This window comes from Cervus canadensis, chromosome 6 (assembly GCF_019320065.1).
Source record: "Cervus canadensis isolate Bull #8, Minnesota chromosome 6, ASM1932006v1, whole genome shotgun sequence".
Taxonomy (NCBI): Eukaryota; Metazoa; Chordata; class Mammalia; order Artiodactyla; family Cervidae; genus Cervus; species Cervus canadensis.
The window spans coordinates 71201150-71216281 of NC_057391.1; the positions used below are offsets into that span (position 1 = coordinate 71201150).

The 15132-nt window shown below is 41.7% G+C and overlaps 1 protein-coding gene and 1 long non-coding RNA gene across 7 annotated transcripts in view; one reads left to right on the top strand and one right to left on the bottom strand.

The window, feature by feature from the left end:
- Window positions 1–15132, top strand: part of SYNE2 (spectrin repeat containing nuclear envelope protein 2) — a 314324-nt gene that overhangs the window by 205621 nt on the left and 93571 nt on the right. For 4 of the 5 annotated variants that reach the window (XM_043472258.1, XM_043472259.1, XM_043472261.1 and 1 more), the window contains exons 62-66: window positions 1724–1921; window positions 2528–2602; window positions 3819–3929; window positions 9515–9631; window positions 13483–13713. In XM_043472258.1, the coding sequence (XP_043328193.1) occupies window positions 1724–1921; window positions 2528–2602; window positions 3819–3929; window positions 9515–9631; window positions 13483–13713 (732 nt within the window). Of the gene's footprint in view, window positions 1–1723; window positions 1922–2527; window positions 2603–3818; window positions 3930–9514; window positions 9632–13169; window positions 13322–13482; window positions 13714–15132 lie in introns of those variants that run through there. The other variant, XM_043472262.1, reaches the window with a different exon arrangement.
- Window positions 369–13641, bottom strand: LOC122443742. Of its 2 annotated transcripts, none has more exons than XR_006270100.1 (3): window positions 13519–13641; window positions 13182–13280; window positions 369–598 (listed from the first exon to the last, which is right to left on the bottom strand). It is a non-coding gene; the product is annotated as an uncharacterized LOC122443742 (long non-coding RNA). The 2 variants fall into 2 exon arrangements; XR_006270099.1 differs by having other exon boundaries at window positions 13182–13313; window positions 13519–13614.

Here is a 15132-nt window from a genome sequence, read left to right on the forward strand (position 1 = left end):
AGATGTGAAGCATCTAGTAATGCTAATACAGTTGATGTTTCTGCCTTGTTTCCTATCAGGTATCAGTAGTTTTACCCACCATTGCTTTTACTACATCACACAGTGAAAAATGTCAACACAGTGAGAAAGGCCAGTAACATTTTGGTATTGTTATGAAAATGATCTTGACCTCATGGAGTGCAGACCTCCTGGGGTTTGCAAATGCCACTTTGAGAATGGCGGCTTCGAGCCCTTCTCTGCCTCCAAAATGCTAGTGGCTCCGGAGACTGGTCTGTTTCTCTAAGTGCTGTCCTAATGGCTATAGTGTTATGTCTGTTGGGAGGCACTGTACCTCTGAAGTTTAGTGCTTATTGAAAAGGGACACGCACCACAGCTAACTCAGATTTAATAAAGTTATCATTTCCCAAAGCAATCACAAGAAGTTTCACTTCAGACAGAATAGGGGTATGGTGTCAGAATGTGTGCGGTAGCATTGGGGTCATGGGGGCTGGGTGTCAGAAGTCCAGGTCTGTGCGCTCTCGCTGGCTGCAGCTCTGAAAGAATCACCTTCTTTCTCTGGACTTCAGAACTTTCACTCATAGGCGGAGTTTCTCTGTCTCTGAAAAAAAAAAAAAAATGATGATTCTATCAATGTCTCTAAGATCGATGGATGGAAAAAGGAATGAATAAACACAGGGTTTAAAGAATATGTTAGGGACAAAATTTCATTACATGAAGTTCTGCTAAAAAGGAGCAGGTTTGTCTTCTGATACAGCTCAGGCTTTGAATGATGCCTTTCAGAGTGCTGGAGAAGAGGATGTCAAATAAGACAACACCTGACATTTCCTCCAAATCCAGGATTCTGTGACTCTGTAATCCTCTTAGACAGACAGTGGGCATCTGCACTTCTACTGCCCATGTATGACATTTTATTCCCACGAGAAGGGGACGACAGAGGATGAGATGGCTGGATGGCATCACCGACTTGATGGGCATGAGTTTGAGTAAACTCCGGGAGCTGGTAATGGACAGGGAGGCCTGGTGTGCTGCGATTCGTGGGGTCGCAAAGAGTCAGACACAACTGAGCAACTGAACTGAACTGAACTGATCAGTCACACAAATTTTTTAACCTTATAAAGCTTGGAATCATCTCTTCATCATTCCCATAACAAATTATACTTCACAGCACCTTTATTTGTTTATTTATTCCCATATGGTAGGAAGCTTTGGCTGTGAGGAAAAAAGTAAATGAATTTAGTAAAACTAAAGAAGGCTTCAAAAGTGACAATAGAAGTGTGAGATTTCTAGCCTTGTATTCTCTCAGTGGTTCCCAAATGTTAGTCTGCATACAAATCTTCTGGAAGTTTGTTAAAGTGTGGTTCCTGACCCCTGTGGGTTCTGGCCAGTCAGTCCTATGGCCACTGAGGTGAGGCAACCCTGGCTGTACTCCACGGTCATGCATGGGGCTTGTTACAGATTTCTGAGCCACCACTTGACCCCCAGCGATTGATTGATAGGGTGTCAGGTGAGGCTAAGGCATCCTATAAGGGAGATCATAAACCCTCCCTGGATCATTTAGAAGCTCAACCAGAGGGGAAAGGAACTATGCTGTGCCAGGGACTGGTTCCTGGCTGTGCAAGCCAGCAGCATAGAAAAAAACTTCAGCCCTTGTACCAAATGCAACAGGCTTCTATGGCAAAGGCATCAGACGTCCCAAACCAATGCAAATGTTCTTTCTGCACAGGGAGAAATCAAAAGTATGGAAAAGCAGATTCTGAGCTTGAACCAGAAGAAAGAAGACCTGTTGGTGGACTTGAAGGCTGCCATACTAAACCTTCACCAGCATTTACAGCAAAAACAGCAAGAATTAGAACAAGAAGTGCTGTCAGTAGGGGCATCCGAGGAGAGTGCAGGGGCTGAGAAGGATGCTTCTGAGTGGAAGGTGGGTATGGCTATAGTTAACACTGGTCCCACGTTCCACAAGAGTTTTAAATTGGTAGTATTTTTCATCTGGAAAACCTCTGGCCTCTATATTTATGGCCTATAGAAAAGGAATTTCTTCAAGTAGAAATACTCTGCCTGAGATTATTCATGAGTGAATATTAACTCTCAGGGTGTGTCTGTGCTGGACTCAATCCATAATTCTTATGCTCAAGTTACCTAAGAAGGTGTTTATGAAATCCCATGGGTAGGTGGGTAGCAGCCACCCTTTGAAATGTCTTCCTACCAAACTGTGAGCCCATTGCAAACTCAGAAACAGGCCCAGCACTTCTCAAAGCCCACTCTGAATCTACATCAGTAATAGCATTCTTGAATTGTTTGATGAGGGGTCACAGAGGGCAATGCAAATGAAAGGGATCTAAGATTTGACCGAGTCATGATATTTGGCTGGATGAGTTGAGAGTTGCTAAACCCAGAGGCTACTTGTGTGGGTGGGCATCCTGGATAAAGTGAGTAAAAAATTAGCTACATAAAAAAGCAGCCAGGCCGGGATTCTGATGACGTTGAACGGCAATCCAGCTGCAAGTCTTTGTGCTGTGCCTTTCAGCTGAACAGAACAGGTTCCATGTCTTTCCTGCCAGCACTCGAGGAAGAGGCAGAAGAGAGCTCCCTGAAGAGTGAAGTAAGGAAAATGATTTTCTCGTTCAAGTTTGTTAGAAGTGTAATCTCTAAAAGGTCAATGAGAAGATCTTAAAAAGAATGGAAATATAAGGATTTTTTTTAATTCAATGCCAGTATTTTGTAAGGGTGACTGAAGTAGTTATCTTATGTTATTAATGTTTAAGTGCATCTAAACCTACTCTAGGCCAGAGTGGGATAAATGTAATTCAGACACCCTTGTTGGCAGAAGGGAGAAGATGAAGTTCTTTGTCATATCTTGAGTTCTGAGTACTTTTTCTGGAGTTTTGAGAGTTTGCTGTTTGGCTGGCACTCCTGGTGGCTTTATCTTTCCATATTTGAATTACTTTTGTAGTCAGACAATACTGCCAAGGACATGAAGAATGGTGTTAGCAACTAACCCTACTATGTTACTACTCCTATCAGAACTGGTTGAATGAGACCTTTACAAGCTTTCTCATTATATCAATTTCCATTTCATACTTTAAGAACTAAAGCAGTAATGGGTCTGAGCCAAAGGGAAGAAAACTGCGGCAAGTGACGGTTTTTAATGCCTCCTACGTAACGAGCAGACATTCTTCCTGCTCGTTTTATAGATTGCTCAGTAGCTCCACGATCACACAGAATAGCCTGTAGTCCTTCACTATATCACTGGGACACGTGGGACTGAGTGGTCGGATGAGGAGTGAGGCTTATATACTCTGACCGTCAGACAGCTTTGTGATCTGATTCTACCTCTTCATAGCAGAGAAAATTTTGAAAATGAAGGAGGTGGTGGAGCCAAAATAAGAGTGCATTTCAGTATGATTCTAATTTGAGACCTGTATTTGCCTCTGAGCTGATATGTTTATAATCATTGTTTGTCTTTGACATCAATCAAAAAAATACATGTTGTCAAAGAGCCTTTGAGATGACATTTACCAAAGCAGATGAAATTCCTAAAGTGCTGTTTTAAAGGTCCCCTTTGTAGGACATGAACTGACTCCCAACTTTAAGAATATTTTTTCGGCTTTAGGAAGAACAACCACATTTGGACTCCTGTGATGTAGTTAGCCAAAGAAATCGTTGATAAATAGCGGGGGAAGGGGAGGAGGGGGTGGAATTAAGGTCTGCAATTATACTGCCTGGTAAGCTGAGTGTTACATAAAAGAGATAAGGAGGATGATGTTATGATGGTAGGAAATCACCTCCCTCTGCTAATCAATTGATTGCTGTGTTAGAGCGGAGATAAGAAAGCAGAGCCGTCTTCCGGGTTCCCGTCTTTACTCTGGAAACACAACAAGGACGTGGAGGAGGACAGGGCATCCTCGTCCTCTGGAACAATCGTTCAGGTAATCCTGTGCGGGTCACATTTCTTGGAGGTGGGGATAGGCATGTCAAAGCAAAGAGTATCTTGTTTGAAAGAATGTTTCAGGAGGGAATCTATATGGGTTGAAGTTTTTTTAAACTTCTTACCGCTACCTCTGCACAAAGCAAAGACTGCTGAGTATTAGTTACATTTCTTTTGCGCACTCAGTGATAATATTGTTGCTGAGGCCCTAAGTCATGTCCGACTCTTGTGACCCTGTGGACTGTAGCCCACTAGGCTCCTCTTCATGGGATTTTCCAGGCAAGAATACTGGAGTGGGTTGCCATTTCTTTCTCCAGGGAGTCTTCAGATCCAGGGATCAAACCCACATCTCCTGTATTGGTAGGTGGATTCTTTACCACTGAGCCACCAGGGAAGCCTGTAAGTATTTACCTGGGGAAAACTCCTTAAGTGAAAATCTAAACTGAAAAAAAACAAAACAGTTAAAGGAGCAGCTAAAAGGTTGACCAGTGTAGTTAAAGCATTTAACATGCCTCTTTTTTGGGGAGCAGTTGGGGGTGAGAGTTCTCTTTTTCAACAAAGTAGTGTGGAAGATAAATTAATGAAATAAGTCTTTTTGCTCCTGCTTCTGCTTCATTGACTACGCTAAAGGCTTTGATTGTGTGGATCACAACAAACTGTGGAAAATTCTTAAAGAGATGCAAGTACCAGACCTTACCTGTCTCCTAAGAAATATGTATGCAGGTCAAGTAGCAACAGTTAAAACTGGACATGGAACAATGGACTGGTTTAAAAAAACTGGGAAAAGAGTATGTCAAGGCTGTATATTGTCATCCTGCTTATTTAACTTATATGCAGAGTACATCATGTGAGATGCTTGAATCACAAGCTGGAATCAAGATTGCTGGGAGAAATACCAACAACCTCATATATGCAGATGATACCACCCTAATGACAGAAAGTGAAGAGGAACTAAAGTGTCTCTTGTTGAGGATGAAAGAGGAGAGAGAAAAAGCTGGCTTGAAACTTAGGATGCGAAAAATTAAGATCTTGGCATCGATCCCATCAATTCATGGCAAATAGAAGAGGATAAAGTGGAAGCAGTGACAGATTTTATTTTTTTGGGTTCCAAAATCACTGCAGATGGTGACTGCAATCATGAAATTCAAATGTGCTTGCTCTTTGGAAGGAAGATTTGACAAACCTAGACAGCATACTTAAAAGCAGAGACATCACTTTGCTGACAAAATGTTCTTATAGTCAAAGCTATAGTTTTTCCAGTTGTCATGTATAGATAGGAGAGTTGGACTGTAAAGGCTGAGCATCAAAGAACTGATGCTTTCTAATCATGGGGCTGGAGAAGACTCTTGAAGAGAGTCCTTTGGACAGCAAGGAGATCAAATCAATCAGTGCTAAAGGAAATCAACCCTGAATATTTATTGGAAAGACTGCAGCTAAAGCTGAATACTTTGGCCATGCAAAGAGCCGACTCATTGGAAAAGACCCTGATGCTGGGAAAGATTAAAGGCAAAAAGAGAAGGGAGCTGCAGGGGGTGAGATAGTTAGATAGCATCACCAACTCAATGGACATGAATTTGAGCAAACTGGGAAATATTGGAGGACAGAGAAGTCTGGTATGCTGCAGTCCATGGGGTCACTAAGAGTCAGACATGACTTAGCGAATGAATAACAACTTTTTGCTCCTTGGTAACTTATAAACTTCTTCAGTCTCACAAAATAGAGGGCAAATGCCCTCACATTAGAAAATCATTTCATGCCTATGTGAAGATGATGTTTTTCCCTTGCTTCTAAAAGATCTTTGCATCATTATGATCCATACTTCCCCCCTCACCTGCCTTCTGACTAGGGCTGACCCTACCCAGCTCCCAGGCCCATCCTTTCTTTGATAGTTGGCATGGGGACACTTATGCCAGCATCTCCAATCTCTGCCTCTTGGTCATGTCCTTTCCTCTCTACCTCAAAAGTGTTCAGGTTTCCCTTCCCTAACAGGTTCCTTCCCCCATTTGTCTATCCCTGCCAAAGCCCAGACCATCTCTTTAGAAACTGCTCTGCCTCCACAGGTACCCTTCTCCCCATATCTGCCTATGGACTTCCTTCCTACTCATCCATAAAGGCCCTTTTCAACTCCCACCGCCTCCAAGAACCCCCCTGTTCTTTCCATTTGTTTTCCCATAGCATTCTGAACCTTGGTTATTATGATTTATCACAGTTTTATGCATCAATCTGACACAGTTTCATGAGAAGCAGGAACTTTATCTTCTACATTTTGATGGCCTGTACTGGGCTCATTCTGCTACTTTATAATTTATGTTTCTTTTTGGCTGTGCTAGGTCTTTTTGCTACCCAGGCTTTTCTCTAGTTGCCCCGAGCGGGGGCCACTCTCTGTTAGTGGTGCCCTGGCTTGGCTTGTTGCAGAGCACAGGTTCTGGGCGCGGGTCAGTAGTTGCAGCTCGCAGGCTCAATAATTGTGGTGTATGGGCTTAGTTGCTCCGTAGCTTGTGGGATCTTCCTGGACTGGGGATCAAACCTGTGTCTCCTACATTGGCGGGTTGATTCTTTACTACTAAGCCACATGGAAAGCCCTCAATATGCTACTTGAATGTGTTGAATTTCTTGATCCTGTTTTCCAGATCAGTTTCATGGTGGGCATGAAATGAAATCTCTTTCATTTATGGCTAAATGTCTTTAGCTGGTGCTCCTCTTTCTTGGCTCCATTTGTAATTGAGATTTTGCCCCTTGCTATATTTACACTGCCGTTGACTTCTGGATATTAATTTTCAGTTCAGTTCAGTCGCTCATTTGTGTCCAACTCTGTGACCCCATGGACTACAGCACGCCAGGCTTTCCTGTTCCTTACCAACTCCTGGAGCTTGCTCAAACTCATGTCCTTCAAGTCGGTGTTGGCATCCAACCATCTCATCTTCTGTTGTCCCCTTCTCCTCCTGCCTTCAGTCTTTCCCAGCATCAGGGTCTTTTCCAATGAGTCAGTTCTTTGCATCAGGTGGCCAGAGTATTGAAGTTCAGCTTCAGCATCAGTCCTTCCAATGAGTCTTAAAGAATTGATTTCCTTTAAGATTAACTGGCTTGATCTCCTTGGTGTCCAGGGAACTCGCAAGAGTCTTCTCCAACACCACAGTTCAAAAGCATCAATTCTTCAGCACTCAACTTTCTTTATAGTCCAACTTTCACCTCCATACATGACTACTGGAGAAACCATAGCTTTAACTAGATGGACCTTTGTTGTCAAAGTAATGTCTCTGCTTTTTAATATGCTGTCTAGGTTGGTTTTAGCTTTTCTTCCAAGGAGCAAGCGTCTTTTAATTTCATGGCTGCAGTCACCATCTGCAGTGATTTTGGAGCCCAAGAAAATAAAGTCTATCACTGTTTCCATTGTTTTCCCATCTATTTGCCATGAAGTGATGGGACCAGATGCCATGATCTTTGTTTTTAGCATGTTGAAGTGCCCTTTTATTAGTCCTGATCCTTCTCGACCTCTAGCAGTAGCAATCCCTTCCTTCTTGAAATGCAGTGTTCCTTTGGCTTTATTAATTCTATACTTTCTGGTCTCATCTGTCTGCAGCCCCTCTTCCAGCTCCTTCTCTTTACCCATCTCTATCATAGTGGGCATTTCCCCCAGTGGTTTACCATCTTCTTTCTTCTCTGTTTTGTCTCATGGCAATTTCTCCTCTCATAAGTTTTGTAGTCACCTCTATGCCACAGATTCCCAAATTAAATCTCTGGTCTTGATTTTTTCCTATAAATCTGTTCCACATTTCTACCATCCAAATACATTTCTCTTTTTGAATGTGTTTTCTTCATCTCAATCCCATTTACCAACGCTTCTTCAAAGCTTACCCTTCCTCATAATCTCTCAATGTCTGTTAGTGGCACAACTATCTTATCAGTGTCTGAGACAGACTTCAGAGTCATCTCAGGCCATTTGTCGAGCCTTTTATGGCTACTGCTCAAGTGATGTCCATTCAGTCTTTACATCCTTCTTCTCCCATTATTTTTGTCATCATCCTATTCCAGGCAATTGTTAACTTCCTCCCTAGACTTTGAGAGGAGTTGTCTAAGCGGATTTGTAGCCTCCAATCATTTATACATCTTATACTTAACTGATGGATCTTCCTAAAGCAGTTCACGTTAAATTCCAGTCTTTCCTAGATTGTGATTATCTACTTAATAAAATGCAGTGTTCTTAGCCTGGCGTTCCAGACTTTTCATGATCCCAACTTACCTTTCCAGGTTTTTTTTTTTTTTTTAACCTTTCCAGTTTTATCTAAGTTTTACGTTTAGTTCTTGGTTCATACCTTTCTAATAACAGTTTCTGTTTTTAGTACATGGAGCTTTTAGGAATTACTAGGTGCTTTGTATAAGTCATCTTGTTTACTAATCACAGGAATAAGTGAGCTGAGTTGTGTTGCCACTTTAGAGATGAAGCAAGTGAGGCTCAGAGAGTCCAGGTTAATTTGTCCAATATCTCGCAGCTTGTAAGTAGAGCAGTCAAGATTGGTTGATTACAATATGCATACTTTTCCCACCACACTGGTCTTTTGTATAAGTTTCATTTTCCCATTGTTTAACCTTGATTAACCTAATAAGTGGATAAAAGTGTACATACATTTAGAATGTGGCACACATTGTTAAACTGTCCTCTAGAAAGACAACAATTTTATTTCTACTAGAATGCATGGAAATGCCTCTTTTCTGACCCCAAGCTGATATTGGATATTTTCAACCTTAGTTAAACATAGCCAGTGGATTAAATTGCATATATTCTAAGAATGTTGACTATCACTTGAGGTGTGAATTGGCTTTCATGTTCTTTTTTTATGAATCATGCATCCATGCCACTTGTCATTTTCTACCTAGAAGTTGATGTGTTCCTTATTTATTTCTTAAAGTATTTAATACATTAAGGGTATTAGCAGTTTTGTGAGATGTTATCTCGACCTGTCATTTCTCTTTTAACTTAGATTATGATGTCTTTTTGCGGCACATGTTATTTATGTTGTTAATACTAACATTTTTTCCCTTATGGTCAAGCTTTAAAAGTCCCTTCCCACTCTTAGAATGGAAATAGATTCACTCATATTTTCTTCAAGAATTTTTATGGTGTATCTTTTACATTTAAATATTAGATACAAATATTAGATACAATTGGAATTCATTGTTAGCAGTGAGACAGAGATTTGGTTATGTTTTTCATGAAGTGCCTAGATAAGATAGTTGTTCCCAAATTTTAAAGTTTCATCTTTCCTCCATTATTGGAAATAGGACTTTTATCATATAATCTTATTTAAGTTTAATTCTCATAATAATTCATTTAAATATCTAATTCTCTGGATTTCTTATGTGTTCCTCATTAACCACAGAGCTTTGGAGATTTAAGTCTTCAAATAAAGATAAACTTGAAGAAGTTGATTTTTTTTCCCCTAATGAGCAGATTTTTCCCCCCTCAATGTACCTGACTAGTCTAGACCTTTTTGTAAGCAGGTGATTTGTAAAATGAGCAGGTGCAGGAAGGACTTGTGTGGCTTCAGGGCAGGAACTTTTCTGAACTTCTGATTCTTTTCTTTACAGGAGGCAGCTGGGAAAATAAGCACATGTGATAGTTCCATGGCACAGGTTCTTGAACCAGACCTGCTGAACATTGAGCAAGGCCCAGAATTTTCCCTGAGCCCCAACCAAACACCAGAGGTAGGTCCCTGCTGCTGATGAGCCATCTGCCCAAATACCTGGACTAGCACCCAGAGATGACAGGCTCTCTGTATTTTGCAGTATTTTGTATTACCAAGCAAGAGGTCTTTGTGAATTCTAACACCTTGGTGTGTGCTGCCACACTGGAGAACTGGAAGATTTGCCATCAGATATTGACATGGAGACTAAGTGTGGTACAGAGCAATTAAAGACTATTTACTCACTCACCACTTGTCAGGGTGAACCACCCTTTCCATTAGTATCCCCTTCTTTTTTCTGTAGATACAATTTATGAGGGTGACAGAAGTGGAGGAGAGCAAATGTTAATTAACTACCTATTACATTAAAGGCATTTGTGTTTGCTCTCTAATCCTCAGATTACATAAGGTAGGTTAACATGTACCATTCATTTACAAAAGAAAAATCAAAATTCAGGGTGTAAAAGTACAGTTAGTAAATGGAGGGGTGAGGAGGCAGACTCCAAATATTCCAGTCTGCCTTCCTAATTTGAATATTTAGTATTTAAAGATGTAAAACCGAGGCAGATTTAGCCTCACCAAATAAGCTGCCACCACATCATCCCAGCAGCATATTTAGCATTTGTGCAAATGCATTTAGGTCAGGCACTTTACCTAAATCTTCCCTCTTAGCACAGTAGGCAGGACCTGAAGGCCCTGAGTTCAAGCCTCAGAGAATGGCAGATCCTTCACTTTTGGGGCTTCCCAGGTGGCACTAGTGGTAAAGAACCCGCCTGCCAATTCTGGAGACATAAGAGATGCGGGTTTGATCCTTGGGTCCGGAAGATCCTCTGGAGGAGGAAATGACAGCCCACTGCAGTGTTCTTGCCTGAAAAATTCTATGGACAGAAGAGCCTGGTGGGCTACAGTCCATGGGATCGCAAAGAGTCAGACACAACTGAAGCGACTTAGCATGCTAGGCACTTTAGCCAGGCAGTTTTGCATTTTATAAAAGGGGGTGGTGTGTGCAGATATTTGTAGAATTGATGGTAAAGTATTTAACGGTCTGGTATTTTGGCATGAAATATTGCTATAGCCAGAAAATTTGTTTGCATTTTAACTGGATCTTGGTACTCAGATCAGCGATGTGTTGTTTAGAAATCAAGCACTGTCACATTCATTGACTGAGAGGCTAACTTGAATGCCAGAGGGTTGACAGAATTATGTCAAAAATGTGGACTTGTAGACCCCAAGGCATAACGAAATCAGATATTGAATCCTGGGTCTAGGATTGAATCCAGTGACTGTAGGCAGTTTGAATAACTTCTCTAAGCCTCAGTTTCCTCATCTATACACTGGGAATAATGGGCTTGTGGCATAAAATATGAGATAGTCTTAGCACAGTAGCTTAGCTCTAGAACTCAGTAAAAGATTGGGTATTATCAATTTATATTAATGCTTTAGAGATGACATAATTCTCTCACAAGACATATTTGTGGTCATGCTTTTTTAGCCCTCCAAAATGTACAGTTATAAAACTTTGATTAACATAATTTCTACTTTTTAAATTTGGGGTTATCATTTTAACAAGATACTCAGCAGGCGGACTACTGTGGGAAAAAATGTAGACTCAGAATTAAAAGATCTTGGAACTGTGTGACCTTGGGCAAGTAATTTATGTCTGGGCTTGAGTTTCTCAGAAGCAATGTGGTGGGATGGGAGGGGTGTGAACTGATTAAACATTAAACACACTTGGATTTCTTTGGCTGTAAAAAAGGTGTGAACTGATTCCTGGCAGTTTCCCAGACCACCTTCAACTACTGAAGTTCTACTGTTTCAGATAATCTTTTTGTCTTCTATTACTTGTGGATTCTTTCCAGGTTCAAATAACTAGCAAATAAAACCAAGATTACTACTCCAGCTTCCATATTTCCTCATTAATTCAGTGAGTTAGAGAAAGCAAAGAAACTCAATTTTGTCATTTTTTTTAACATCTGTGGCAGTTGTAGGGGCTCAAATAATGTTATTTAATAAATAGGGAAGGCAGATAGTAAATCTCTTATTGCAGATTAATTAATCAATCAATCACTATTAACAGATTGTTATCTCAGGTGACAAAAAGGAGGATCGCAAAATCTTTGCCACGGAGATATAAAAATATCTGAAAAATCTGAAAACTAGGAAACAATTAGATGACTAGAAATTGATGTCTGACAGTAAACTCACATATGAGTTGCTTTTTTAAAGATCAGAATTAAAAAAGAAAATTGAAATGGGTGAATCTAAATATAGATCCGACTGTGTATGAGCTATAGAGAAAACATGGTACTGGGAAGACTTCCTTAGGAAGGTGATTCTTAAAGAAAACCCTGATTAAAGCAGGGGAGAAATAGCATTTTGGCAGAAAAGCCAGGCATCTGTGAAGTAAAGAGATGGTCAAGGGGAATGAGTACAACTCAGAGGACCCTTCTGTTGAACCAGCTCTTATAATCCTCATCAGAGTGTGTGTGAAAATGAGTGGTATTTTCATATCCTGCATATTTTTGTTACCACTTACCAATTTTGTCTGCTTCTATCATACTGAATGTTCTGTATTTAAACAAAATTCCATAAATATTAGGAAATAGGCACTTGAGTTGAGATAGGGTATATATTTGTGAGCAACTCCCATTTCTCAGTTGGCCAAAATTATGCCTTGTTAGATGCTGAGATGTAGTTAACAAAGCCTTATATAGAAAACATTTTCATTTCCTCATAATCAGAATGAATAAAATGTTTATGTTGTTGTTTAGTCGCTTGGTCATGTCCGACTCTTTTGCGACCCCATGGACTGTAGATCGCCAGTATCCTCTGTCCACATTGACAAGTGGATTCTTTACCACTGGGCCACTTGGGAAGCCCTGAATGGATATCACTAATTTGGTAGAGCAAAACACAAATCCTTATTTCTAAAAAAATTCCTCTAGAAAGGTCAATAATACTATTTCAGTATTTTGGAAAAAGATGTGGGAAGCAAATATCTGTATCAGTTCATCTTTTGCCTCCAAATTGGAAGTATCTGTCCTATAATTACCAGAATACTTTTACTTGGTACCTGGGAGAAATTCTTCTGTGGGATTGATAAACAACCTAGTTGTTTGATTATAAAAAGAACCCATCACACACATCCTGCTTTCTTTATACTATACCGGAAGCATCCATTCCTTAACGCAGTAATATTTGAGTATCTAGAAGCTGAAAAGTAACTTTAGAGAATGAAGAATATGAGATAAGTTTGCAAATTACCCCAATGAAGCTTATCACTTGACTCAAGCTATTTTTAATAGAAAAAGATAAGTAATAGCAGGGGGGAAGGAAAGCTAAAATAGTTTATAATCTTAACCACTTAAGAGGTTAAGTTGAAAGCGTGAGGTATTAATATATTTTCTCTGTGTCCCTGCCAGTGTGTAAAGACCTTTTTTTTCTGTTTGAACAGAGGGCATAGCAATGTAAGCATTGCTTAATCATGTGTCACGCAACTTTAAACACTGGCCAATTCGCTGCAGTGTTTCAGACACACACACCCACATGCACACCCTCTCGCGCACACTCACCTGTCTCCTGGGACCCACGTTTAATGAGCCGCCAGCCTGTTTGCGTCCTCCGTGCCTGGGAACTGCGCCTGTGTTCATGCGGGTTGGCTGCTTGGAAACCTGGGGCGCCAGGTCACGTGATTGTTGCTATGCCTGTGGAGGTGCCTTCTCCGTTTCTTTTTGTTTTTACTTCTGCCCTTATATATTTGTTTTTCTTTTAACTAGGGGAAATGCTATAAGTTTACAGGTCCTTACAAGTCCGAATCTGAATATTCTGGACTCCTAGTTTTTCACTGCTGGATTATCTTTGGATTTCTCATAGGGTGCCACACCTCCCATCAAGGCTGCAGCTACTGACCTTTCGGACGAGCAAGGAGCTTTTGAGGCCACGGTGGAGAAGGTGAGGCCCGAGCCTGCGGAAGTCCTCCATGTCTGCAAGAATCAGGTGGCCGAGCTGGAGCTGTGGCTACAGCAAGCCAACGTGGCATTTGAGCCGGAAACATTAGACGCGGACATGCAACAGGTGGTGGAACAGCAGTTGGTAGGGTGCCAGGTAAGGCTGCTGGGTCTGAGTTCGTGGCCTGTCTCTTCGCCAATCACCTTACACAAGTAGGTGAATTTCTCTGAAAGCAACAATGTGATTCTTCCTGTTGCTCCGACCCCTATGTTTATTTTGGCCTCAACTTTTGGTTCTCAGGATAATTCTTTGAAATAATTTACGTAAGCAGAGTATTTGGGAAGATAGTGGAGAAGATCTCAGAATCTAGAGTTTAAATCTGGTCACATTAACTGTGAACTGGAGGGAGTTACCTCTCACTTCATTTTCCTCAAATAGGTCATCTCCTAAGACTTTGTCAGGATTAAATGAGATAAAGTATCTAAATCAGTGTCTGGAGTATAAAGTATATATAAAATGCTCAGCAAATACTAGTTTTATTCATAATATTCAGTTTTTTAAAGTTTCATTCATCAGAAATGAAATTGAATATCCTGATTTGCAGGGTTACAGTTAACAGCAGAAAAGGGCTTTGCTGTCATTTTACTATCAATGCTCCTACTCTTGCTGGCTTGCTGGCGCTAGCAGTAAAGAACTTGCCCGCCATTGCAGGAGATGCAGGAGTTGTAGGTTCGATCTCTGGGTTGGGACAATCCTCTGGAGGCAGAAATGGCAACCCACTCCAGTATTCTTGCCTGGAAAATTCCACGGACAGAGGAGCCTGATTGGCTACAGGCCACGGTGTCACAGAGAGTCAGACATGACTGAGCGACTGAACGCATGCACCCTTCGCTGGGGAGGGGCAGGAATGTAAACTTCCTTGCCTGGAGTCATTTTGAGGAAGCTTTGCTGGCACAGCCCAAAGGTTGGGATCTCTGGATCCCTCCAGGGAGGGGCGAGACTGACATTGCTGGAGCAGAACTGAGTGTCCTCAGGAGCTCAGCCAAGGCACCTCCCTCAAAGGCACTTACACCCACCTTGGCCTGACATCGCCACCTGATTGGCTCATTCACAGTTGGTGTCCAGGGACAAGGACTTCCTCTCAGAGTGCCTCAACCCACTGGCCCGTCCACAGGGAGCTCCACCCACTCAGGGGGCTGGGCATATGACCCGCCTTGGCCCGAGCCTGGCGCTCCTCCCGTTTCCATTCAGACCCGCAGTCTTACTACGTCCGGAGTCCGTCTAGTAGGACCCAGCCAGGCAAGCTGACCTCCTTCCTTGGGCAACTCAGCACCTCTCACCCCAAAAGTCAGCTCCTGAGGGTTGGATTCACTCAGATACAGGCCCTACCACGTGGCCTGACTGGTAAGGCGTGCAGGAGAGTCTGGAGAAGACAGTGTAAGTCGGCACAGAGCAGTGCTCCTCTGACTTGAACCTTTGGTGTTCCGGATGTTGAGCTCCGGCCATGTAGGGCCTTTCAGGTGCCATCTGCCAACTGATGGTCCTGCTGACTAGGAAGACCCCATAGCCAAGTCC